Below are 10,981 nucleotides of genomic sequence, written 5' to 3' on the forward strand. Positions count from 1 at the left end.
ATGTATCAATTGTGTCATAAAGCATCCTTATCGGGTGAGGTGTCACACTACTTAGCAATTTTCATGCAAGCCATGCAAACTTCATATAGTCCAACACTTAGCCAAATAATTATATTACATCACCAAGCATGAACATATATATATATACACACTAGGTTAATGCCCGCGTAATACGCGGGCTTCAACCAAAACCATATTATTTACTTTGAAATGAAATGTTGTGTACAAATACATACATTGGAAGAAAAAAATAGAAAACTATTCAAATGCCGGAAAAAACTTCCTTGTAGACTACATTTGTTGTTTTACTCGTTACATTCCCATCTTTGTCTAGTATAAGTAACTTCACACCGGCTCTGCTTTTAACTCTTGATAACGCAACATAAAGCTGACCATGTGAGAAAACTGGATATTTCAAATACAGTCCAACCCTTGATAGAGACTGTCCTTGACTTTTATTTACAGTCATTGCAAAACATACATTTAAGGGGAATTGTCGTCGTTGAAACTTGATATGAATTATTTTATCCGACGGTGTCAAGCTGATTCGTGGAATAAACGTTCTGGTCCCTATGTTTCCGCCGGATATAATCTCAGCCTCTATAACACGTTTATAAAGTTTAGTAATCCGTAGTCTCGTACCGTTGCATAAACCATTTTGTTGATCAATATTACGAAGCAACATTACACGTACACCAACTTTAAGGACTAATTGATGATTAGGCAGACCAGAAATTTTAAGACCATTCAGAACATCAGGAGAATATAGTCTCGCATGTGCTTCGTTCTTTGCTTGATCAGTTTGACAAATACTATCAGAACTCAGATACTCCACTTCATCGCCAGGAAACGAAGCAAGCAATCTTTCATTAATTTCTTGAACAACCTCGTTTGTTGGTGCTAGTATAGCTCTTTCAGCAAAATAATCTTTATCTTTGTACAGTTGGAGAAGTGAAGGATATACAAAGTCGATCAGATCTAACATAGGATCCTCAGAGCACTTGATTAACAAATCTTCAGGAATATCTATAACCACCTCACAATCGTCAATGCCACCAATTTTTCCCTCCCCCAACTTGAGTAACCAATTCGCAAAAGCTTTAATCTCTTCTATATCAGATGCGTTCGCTCCTACGGTTAACCTCATGTTTTTTGTTAACGTAAGGACCTTGCAACTACTCCAAATATACAACGAAGTGATTGAAGCATTAACGATTTCTCGCCTACTGCCATTTGGTACAACCGGAAGTATCTATCTAAAGTCACCACCGAACACCATAACTTTACCACCAATGGTCATCTCACATTTGAAGATATCTTTCATTGTTCGTTCAAGTGCTTCAAATGCATGTTTAGGATTCATCGGTGCTTCATCCCAAATTATCAATTTCGTTTTCCTTAATAAATCAGCAACGTCATCGTCCGGTTTAATAAAACACATCGAGCATTCTGTTAAATTCAAAGGTATATGAAACCTTGAATGTGCAGTACGTCCACCGGGTAACAAAAGAGATACGATACCACTTGATGCAACATTTAGTACAATATATCCTTTACATCTAATGGATGCAGATAATGTCTTCCACAAAAACGTCTTACCAGTCCCTCTGTAGCCATAGACGAAGAACACACCACCAGCATTACTATTAACTGCTGCAATTATCTCATCAAACACTAAACGCTGCTCATCGGTTAGGCTTCTTAAATTATTATTAAACTCGATGGCAGTAGCGCGTACATCGTACCCAAGCTCATCAGCAATTAAATGGTTGTCTGCTGAATATATTGACTCACTGTCGGGTTGAGGTATAGACGGAAACCGTCTTAAACTTGAGTTGTTATGTAATAAGTAACGCTTAATTTCCAGCAACGTTACGTTCCTTATTTGTTCTTCTGGAAGAGATAAACCTATTACAATTATATGAAAAAATTATTGAATTATTAAAATTCTTATAAATAAAAAATGAATTTCATACCATCCGAAACACTTATATATAAGACATAACTGTGAAAATATTAAATAACAATTCGCGTACCTTTGATCCTCAAAAGCTTTTGGCGATTGTATAAAATACCATCCGAAAGGTACTCCCATGTGTTTTCCCAAACATGTTCCGGCCTTGATAATGTATTAGACGCCAACATTGTAGCAAACAGATTACGAAGATAGTATCCTGAACCTATGTAGTATGCCTCATTGATAGCTTCTATATACTCCTTGTCGTCGTCTAAAAGGCCTATAGCGTAGCACGCATCTCTAAATGTTGGGAAGACTTGTCCATTCACAGTACGAATCTCTTCAAAAGACTTAGGCCCTTTTACCTTATTAAGAAGGATTCTTAAAAAGTAAGCCCCGCCCATAGAAGGATTAACACAGTGACTTCGACCAATGGTTTTGCCTATTATCCGCTTATCCCATACCCTTTCCTTCAGCTTCCAAACAAATTTAGTAGGGAACTCAACGTAAGTAAGGCTGCGAGCCAACGGATCTTTTTGGTTCTTTTCCATCCACCCCAAAAACATCGTAGAAGCAACAGATGGTTTATGAAGAACACTATCAAGATCGTCATCAGGGCCGTATACAACGTTTTGTTTATCTGGTAGATGAAACGGAAGCCTGATTACGGATGGATACCGGTAATGAACATCAAATGAAAAGATGCGCCATGTAGCTTCGCAAGCCGATAGAAATCTGTAATCGTAATACTCTTTGATTTCATCTTTACTATCTTCAAGCTGACCTTCATCGGCATTTGTACAAAACCAAATTCTGCCCTATCTGGTCCTTTGTTAATGTATTTTAAACAAATACTTTATGGACGCAGCCTGGTTACACCATTCGACGTTAATGTGTGCCTGATAACGTCTCAAAAGGGTTTTGCTATACGGAACCACGCTTTTGTTATCAAGCTGAATACCAGATTTCTCAACAAAAAATCCTGAATCTGCTCGTCTATATACCGGATAACCATTCGAATCTAGAGTAGTCTGCTTAGAGAACTTTTTTTGGAAATTTCTTCGAACAGGTACCTTCTACCATACACGGACAATTTGGTTTTGCAACACCACAAGGACCGTGAATCATGTAATCGCTGACAAGATTATACAGATCTGGATCTAAGTTTTTGTCAGGTATCTCAGCAGAAATAAAGTTGTCAACATGGTCAACCGAAGGAAGCTTGCTTTCGTCATTTAAGAACAGATAGATATGGGCATGAGGTAGACCTCGTTTCTGAAACTCTATCGTATACACAACTGCAATAGGATAATTAATATTAAAATACTAATTTTTTAAATTATGGTTATCAACGTAGCAGACCAAAAAAACTATAATAAAGTAATTCAATTAAATGGATGCTTACCTGCCGATGCATTGCCGAATAAAGATTTCTCTCGCAAGTCTTTTTTTATTGCGTCAAGCTTAATTTTGAACAATCGACATAGAATGTCCGGTCTATCCTCCGGATTAATGTTCTTGTCCTTCAGAAATCGTTTAATCTCTGGCCATTTCGGATTACAAGTTATCGTAATGAAGAAATCGGGGTAACCAAACCATTTACAAATGGCCATCGCATCATAATAATTCTCCCTCATATAACGCGATCCTCCGGTAAACGAAGACGGTAGTAGTACGCGTGTTCCAACATTTGACATATCTGGATTACCATTTTGTCCAAGCTTCTTAAGGTTCTCATATATCTCAGATCTCAGATTACTTTGCTGTAGACGTATGAATAGTAATCGTTCACTTTCAATCATCGTATACACGTCAACCAAGAACTGTTGAAAAGTCTTCGAGCATTGAGAATCAAAGAGAAATGATTGACTCTATCTTGAACATGGTAAGCAAAATACTCTCACATTGTACATTTTGACTCTTTCTTCTTCTTTGATGGCCTTCATTCTCTATGAAGAATATCAATTCGGTAACCATCTTTACCAAAAGGGAAAAGCAGTGGACACTGAAGAGCGAGATACGATGGATGAAGCTCGCTAATACGCTGTAGACCATCTTTCTTTGACTCAACAACTACATCACGATTATCAAGAGCATCTTCAATGTCTCCAACTATAAGCGCAGCAACTTCGGACGATGTTGGTAGGTTGTATGTACGACCATCGTACACGCCTATAAGTTTCACCAGCTGATTATTTGAATCTAAAACCACCTTAAGACACTGTATGAGTTCAGTGTCAAGCAAATTAGAAGTTGCAGAAGCTGCTTTCTTTAAGTTACTGTAATTCAATTGTAAGACAAAAGCGAAAGTATCAGTAAGTGTTTATATAACATAAAACCAATAATAAATCAAACAAAGAAATAATGAAATGGTTTGAAGGGATACCTAAGTACGGTTTTCCGATTACATACTTCATTATCTGTGTCGTAAATGTAAAGCTGCTTAAATTTTGGTTCATCACCTTCTTTAGGAAGAAGACTTCCCAATGAATGATAATTCTCGCCACTAATTCGGTATACATACGGAGCATTTCCTCTATTTATTTTTGAATCAACTTTACCACCCATTGAAGTGAAGGCAAACATAGAATTAAAACGACGAATATTCAGTAAGAAATGCTTGCTTTTTGCGTCTAAACTCTTGAAAAGATTATGATATTCCTCACACGTCTCTTTAAAATCTGGAAGATGTACTTTTCCATAACCATAACAAAGCGTGTAACTTGTTCTTCCTAAGTAAACCCTTCCTTTTCCGGCTTCAAATTTCCACAGCTTAGCGTTACATACGCCACATACAACTACTTGATCTCCATGATCCAAATAATCTATTATACAAAAATATAAATATCAATTGTGATCATTGTTACAAAAATAATATAATGAGGTTCTTCAAATGAAATTTAAAGTAGTGAGTGTGTAAGCTACTTACTATTAGAAATTCCTTTATATGGATCTTCAGCTAATTGTTGAGGAATAATAGGATCGTTGGAAGATAAGTCAACCATTGGAATAGGATATACGCAGCGACCTTTATTAGACAACCTTTCTTTACCTCTATGTATCGTCTTAAAATTTGATCTTTCACTTGAGAGCGAAGGTTGATTTATTGAATGTGGAGTTGATGAAGTTCTATTTATTTGGAATGTAAAACATGGACTCATATAAATATTCACATTGTCTTTGACACCTATACATTGATATCAAGGAAATAAAATAAAAATGTCAAAATCATAATAATAAAAATCTGAAGTCCGTTAAAAAATACCACCAACCTGAAGTAGATGCTTCATACGGACTTGTTGAAGGTGTGGTTGGCCAAAAACGTCGATCGATGGTATTCATATAAGACGATGAACGAATTGGTGTTACGATCGGGCATCCAATTGTAGTGGAGGTTGTAACGTTGGATGACCGCGTAACATTTTTTGAAGTGGAAGATTTGTTATTCACATTACTTCTTTTATTATCTAAATGTGACTTCCTAAATTTTCTTCGTTCAGCTGATTGTTGATGATCAACATCATTAGGAGCAACTGAAAAAAATATGGATATCCATAAAAAATCAAATTATACATTAAAAATTTTAAACCTATCTATTTGTAATGTCAGACAAAGGAATTCCTCCAGATTCAACTGCACCGTTGGTTGACCGAATCACGTTCTGTGAAGTGGAAGATGAACGAATTGGTGTTACGACACGACATTCGTTAGTATTAGATAGTGAAACGTTGGTTGACCGAATAATGTTCTATGAAGTGGAAGATTTATTATTGGCATCACGACTTTTGTTATCCGAATATACTTTCCTAATTTTTTTTTCCGTTCAACAGCTTCTTGATGCTTAACATGATTATGACAAACTGAAAAAAAAGGAGGCATGTCCATAAAATATCAAACTAGAAATGAAAAATTGTATTCATTCGTAAAAAATAATAGAATTTACCATTTGTAATATTAGCTAATGGACTTCTTCTATATTGAACTGCAACAAAAAAGATCAAATTATGGTACGAAAGATGTTTATGCATTATATAATTAGTTATTTTAAGCAAAAGAAAGTCATATTAATAATAAACACAATTTATATATGTAGTTAAATAAGACCAACCTGATGTATACGCATCGTACAGACTTGTTAAAGGTGTGGTTGGCAAAATACGTATATCCATGGTATTGATATAAGAGGATGATCGAATTGGTGTTACGACACGGCAATCATTTGTATCAGATGCTGAAATGTTGGATGGCCGAATGACGTTTTGCGAACTCGAAGATTTATTATTTGCTTTAAGTCTTTTATTATCCAAATATAGTTTCTTTAATTTTCTACGTTCAACATAGCTTGACGCTCAACTTGATTAGGATCAACTGAAAAATAAAATGCATATAAAAAATAAAACAATTTATAAAAAAAAAAATTAGTTCATGTCTACAAAATTGGAAACATTACCATTCATAATGTTAAACAAAGGACTTCTACCAACACCACTTAAAACAATTTAAGTAAAATTAACGGTACGTAACATATTTAGATATTATACGATTTTTTATTATATTTGTAAACAGAAATAAGAATAAAATGCGTACTATTCGAAAGTTGGGCAGCAGTAGGAAGTGGAAATGAAGGTAACGTTTGAGGCTTTGCACGTTTAGGCATATCCTAATATTATATCATATAGAACATGCAAATGAATCAAGATAGGTATTCGAATAACTTAAATGTATAAGTATAATACAGAAAGATAACACTTACGTGTATGAGAAATTACGAAACCTCGAACTTCAAAAATGCGTGAATGTTGTGATGGAGTGTTTTGTTTTAGACTAAAACATTGAGTGTGTGTATTATGAAATAAGAAGAGAGGTTCTTATAGTGATGGAGTGTATTGTAAAAAAGGAAAGTTTAAAATTTAAAAAAAAATCGGTTATAAGTTTTAGAAAGGAAACAATTTAAATCATAAAAATTTGGAGGTAAATCTATAAATATTTCGCTGATTTTATTCTGGAAAATTAAAGATTTTCGGTTATATAATTTAAAAAAGGAAACAAATTCTTACCAATTTTATTTGTTGGTAAATTATTTAAAAATTGGCGGTTTTTTTATAATCTCATATTATAAGTTTGAAAATATTGAGGATTCTTAAAAATATAGTTTTACTATTTATATAATTAATACAGTATTTAAATTAGTTCAATTCGTGTAATGGCTATTTCAAAATAAAACCAAAGCAACAATACTTTTAACAATAATACTTTGTAAAACACAAAATTTATACCTGGATAATCATTTTTTGTCTATATAATAAAACTTGACAAATTTGCAAAATAATAAAACAAACATAAATTAACCAAAATATAAACCTTAAAGGATTATAACTCATATCCAATATTCAAAAAACAAACAGTAATTTGTCCAAAAACCAACCAACAAAACAACCAACCATAACAAAAATATCCAAACCAATCAATCATCCAAACCAAACCAACGCATCAAAAAACGGAAAACAGCCAAATTGTTTTTGAAACACATACTTCAAACATGAACTACTTTTCAACCTTTGGAACCAGCATGATGGTTTCCTCACCATCAATTGCGACATCTGCGTCACCAGTCTTTTTAACCTTCGTTGATGATAGAGACGTGGTTTCTTCAACTTCATAAACGTCCGCAAGGTTACGCTTCAATTCCGCAGACGAAGTCTTTGAACAATCTTTAGATGTGCAATCGGGTGTGAAGCTATCCCCAATAGAATCCACAGCCTCCTGTATGATATATTCAACATTAGAAACTAAAAAAAAAAAAATCATTTCAAAATTTGGTATTTTATGAAATTAAGTTATATTTCATACCTTTAGAGCAAAAGGATTCTGAGTTGATAAATCGCTAAGTGAAACATCAGCATCCGGCTCGTCCACACCCTGCAATTCATAAAATAATAAGGCTAGAGACAACACAAATAATAAATTTTTTAACATGTCTTTAATTAAAAGGTTGGTATGATTTAACCTGATCAGCTGGAATTCGGCTCTCCAAAGATTCAATAATGGCTGGATCATTCACCAACTTATGAACAACATAACCATCAGTATGGTTGTCAATATTGAATTGACCAACTTGAATCTTGAAAGCATACTTTTTATCATTCAAAATTTTAAACTGACAGGGCATAGTTTTCTCTTCCGAAGATGCCTATAATACGTGAATTAAAATTTATTGAAAACATAAATATCATATATCGACATTACTAATATGTACCATATATAACAACTTAAAATAAAACTGATGTAAAATAATTTACCTGTTCCACTTTTGACTTCTCAAGCAACTGAATTGCAGTCATGCCAAACATTTTTCTGGCTTCACGGTCAAATAAAGTCAATGACGCAATAGCTGCAGAATCCTGTACTCTGATCGGAATCCTAAAACTAAATGGACAAAAAGTAGTTCACAACATAAATTCAATTAACATTGGTAAAGTAGAGTAATATAAGCAAAACGATTATAAATTAACAACAAATAAAATTAACTTACATTGGTGTCACACCGACAACCTCTTTAGGACATTCAGGATTTGAGCAAACCAAAACCTGCTTAACCTTGGGTTCCTCAGCACCGTCTTCAGCCTCATCTATGACCAAAGTTGTTTCCACCTTTCGGTTGCACTCTTCACAACCGAGATAATACCAGTCATCTTTATCATCAATACCCAAGACCGTACCAACAACTATGACCTCACATGGCTAAAATTAAATGTAGGAAAATAGAGATTGTAAGTATAAATTGATAAAAATAGTGTCTTTAATGTATTTATTTAAAATACTTAAAATTAGATACATACCTGTTCAAACAGAGTAATATCACGGAAGTTGGAAAAGGATGCTTAACTAAAAAGTCATCCGCAACACTGATGATTCCAGATGAACCAATTGATTTCTAACCATTACAGGCTGTTTTACATATCTTCTCCACAAACCTGTTTACAATAAAATAAGAAATGAAAAATTTAACATCTATAAGTAGTTAATATTAATTAAAACCATATTTACTTGGTTTTGAATGACCGAATCTCCTCTATGTCAGCATTGATAAACAGTCTTATTATATGGAAAGTATTAGAGAGCGTTGTCTTCCATGAGTAAAAAAGTTAATATCAGTTAATAGATATTGAATTTTAAAAATCATAGAAAAAAGTATGTAAAATTAACAAAGATTATAAACAACAAATACCTTTATACTTGTTGAAACTACCAAACTGCACAAGAAGAACAACATGCACTTCCTCTTTATGGCTCTGTATGTAGCCAAACATCTCATCACAGTACTCGTCCCATAAGGTGCAGTTTAACTTGATACCCCTACATAAATAGAAATTTTAAAAATAAGAGTATATCATGAAAGAAAAATATACAATAGTAAAGTTTCAATGAATTAAAATTAGGTAAATCAATAAATAGACTCTTCATCCAGCAATTGCAAGTTCATGTATTTGCTATCTTTTCCCATGTTCGTTTTCGTCGCCTCAGGTTCAGACCATTCATCTACATATCCAATGAAATCTGTAAAAAAAACTGATCAAAACCAAATACACTCAGCACAAAAGCAAACATTTTCTAAAAGAAATATATTTATATATTATATTAATTTCCGATGTGGTTGTTATATATGATGAAGTACAAACCAACTCGATAGTTGACATCGACTTCACCGGCTTTAATGGACTCAAAAGATGCTAAACGGATACCGTACACACTTCCATCAAAATTCTCACACTTTTTAACAAACGTATCAAAGTTTAAGTTAATAGCATGTTGCTTGTCAAAGTGTTTGAAATTTGACTTAATCACAAAAAGTTGAGATTTATAAATGTAATAAGACTCATTACCTTGAAGCAAAATTTCATGTTTTTTCATAAACTTGTTCCAAACAGTAGCCTGCATCTTCGTCCCCTAATAAAAAAAAATAAATAAAATTCGTTAACATAAATATAACAAATAAAGTAAAGTAATTTTTTTAAATAAAAATGATATTCAAACTCTAACCTGCTCATCCATCACCACCATTTCAATAGCAAGTATTTCGCCTTCTCTCTTTGGATTCACACGCATCCAAAGTCTTAAAACTTTGACCTTTATGGTAAACAACTTTGATCTCCAATCAAGATTGTTTAACATACTCACATTATTTTCATCCATTTCGATGAAATAGGACCAGAATATGATGAAACTGTTTTGAGGATGAAAGAAATTGTAATTAGTAAGTAAATATATATAAGAAATCAGTTAAATTATTTATGTAAACTTGAAAATTAAATTTATTAATAGAATAAATAATTACCGTAATTATAATGAGTTGTTTATAGAAATGGATTAACTTTATTACAATTTCTAAAAATTTCTGTAAATTTGAAAATTTTTAAATATTTACCGTAATTATATACTATTATTAATAGAAAACTAACTTTATTAAAAAACTACAAATGCATATAAATTTTAGAGATATTTACTTGAACTTTTCAAACATTTTTTAAACTTAATAATTGTTTTAAATTACGTTGGATATGATAATAATGAAAATTTAATAATTTAAGATTTACTTAAAATTATGATATGATTTGGTAGTATATTAATGTAATATTTTGGTTTAATTTGATTTTTTAAATAAAGTTAATGGATTAATTAAATGTGGCATGATTTTAATGGATTTTTAAAATCATTGATTACAAAAAAAGAATAACCGGTCAACCGCCGGATCATAAAAACCTTCCATATTAAACTTTTAAAATCTGTTTTTACTTTCCAAAAATAAATAAAACAACATTAAGAATTTTGATTATAATTCATATGAAACTTTCTTTTTTTAATTCGAAAACACAAACTTCACAATTAAGAAACAGATTGAAAGGATATTCAATTACTAATCTACATATTGAAAGTCAAAACTGTTACTAAATTAAAATTTAATAACAAATATTTGATTAAAGGAGAAATTTGAAAATTTGAAAATAATTTATACTTAGTTGGATC

The 10,981-nt window shown here is 32.4% G+C and overlaps 4 protein-coding genes across 4 annotated transcripts; all 4 read right to left on the minus strand.

Moving 5' to 3' along the window:
* Window positions 1–262: 262 nt before the first annotated feature.
* On the minus strand, window positions 263–1,147 carry LOC118490284 (ATP-dependent DNA helicase PIF1-like). The gene has a single exon (XM_035987810.1). The coding sequence runs from the start codon at window positions 1,145–1,147 to the stop codon at window positions 263–265; it is 885 nt and encodes a 294-aa protein (XP_035843703.1).
* Window positions 1,148–1,252: 105 nt separating this feature from the next.
* Window positions 1,253–3,759, minus strand: LOC118490286. Its single transcript, XM_035987812.1, has 4 exons — window positions 3,363–3,759; window positions 3,031–3,255; window positions 2,037–2,741; window positions 1,253–1,908 (listed from the first exon to the last, which is right to left on the minus strand). Exons 1-4 carry the CDS (start codon window positions 3,757–3,759, stop codon window positions 1,253–1,255), a joined length of 1,983 nt encoding a protein of 660 aa, XP_035843705.1.
* Window positions 3,760–3,899: 140 nt separating this feature from the next.
* Window positions 3,900–7,765, minus strand: LOC118490287. The gene is made up of 6 exons (XM_035987813.1): window positions 7,514–7,765; window positions 6,545–6,617; window positions 5,230–5,490; window positions 4,887–5,144; window positions 4,344–4,782; window positions 3,900–4,236 (listed from the first exon to the last, which is right to left on the minus strand). Exons 1-6 carry the CDS (start codon window positions 7,763–7,765, stop codon window positions 3,900–3,902), a joined length of 1,620 nt encoding a protein of 539 aa, XP_035843706.1.
* Window positions 7,766–8,052: 287 nt separating this feature from the next.
* LOC118490288 lies at window positions 8,053–10,150 on the minus strand. Its single transcript, XM_035987814.1, has 9 exons — window positions 9,998–10,150; window positions 9,637–9,904; window positions 9,415–9,526; window positions 9,186–9,313; window positions 8,897–8,931; window positions 8,490–8,698; window positions 8,257–8,383; window positions 8,120–8,147; window positions 8,053–8,078 (listed from the first exon to the last, which is right to left on the minus strand). Exons 1-9 carry the CDS (start codon window positions 10,148–10,150, stop codon window positions 8,053–8,055), a joined length of 1,086 nt encoding a protein of 361 aa, XP_035843707.1.
* Window positions 10,151–10,981: the final 831 nt, after the last annotated feature.

Source organism: Helianthus annuus, chromosome 1 (genome assembly GCF_002127325.2).
Source record: "Helianthus annuus cultivar XRQ/B chromosome 1, HanXRQr2.0-SUNRISE, whole genome shotgun sequence".
NCBI lineage: Eukaryota > Viridiplantae > Streptophyta > Magnoliopsida > Asterales > Asteraceae > Helianthus > Helianthus annuus.

Coding starts and splice junctions, on each gene's coding strand:
- LOC118490284 (XM_035987810.1), bottom strand. CDS start 1,147: ATGAGGTTAACCGTAGGAGCGAACGCATCTGATATAGAAGAGATTAAA.
- LOC118490286 (XM_035987812.1), bottom strand. CDS start 3,759: ATGATTGAAAGTGAACGATTACTATTCATACGTCTACAGCAAAGTAAT. Junction 2,742..3,030: donor TTGTCCGTGTATGGTAGAAG/GTACCTGTTCGA, acceptor ATGCCGATGAAG/GTCAGCTTGAAGATAGTAAA. Junction 1,909..2,036: donor AAAGCTTTTGAGGATCAAAG/GTACGCGAATTG, acceptor TAATTGTAATAG/GTTTATCTCTTCCAGAAGAA.
- LOC118490287 (XM_035987813.1), bottom strand. CDS start 7,765: ATGATTTTTTTTTTTTTAGTTTCTAATGTTGAATATATCATACAGGAG. Junction 6,618..7,513: donor CCATCATGCTGGTTCCAAAG/GTTGAAAAGTAG, acceptor ATATAATATTAG/GATATGCCTAAACGTGCAAA. Junction 5,491..6,544: donor TGCTGCCCAACTTTCGAATA/GTACGCATTTTA, acceptor TATTTTTTTCAG/TTGCTCCTAATGATGTTGAT.
- LOC118490288 (XM_035987814.1), bottom strand. CDS start 10,150: ATGGATGAAAATAATGTGAGTATGTTAAACAATCTTGATTGGAGATCA. Junction 8,932..9,185: donor TAGTTTCAACAAGTATAAAG/GTATTTGTTGTT, acceptor TATTGTAAACAG/GTTTGTGGAGAAGATATGTA. Junction 8,384..8,489: donor GTTGTCGGTGTGACACCAAT/GTAAGTTAATTT, acceptor TTGTCCATTTAG/TTTTAGGATTCCGATCAGAG.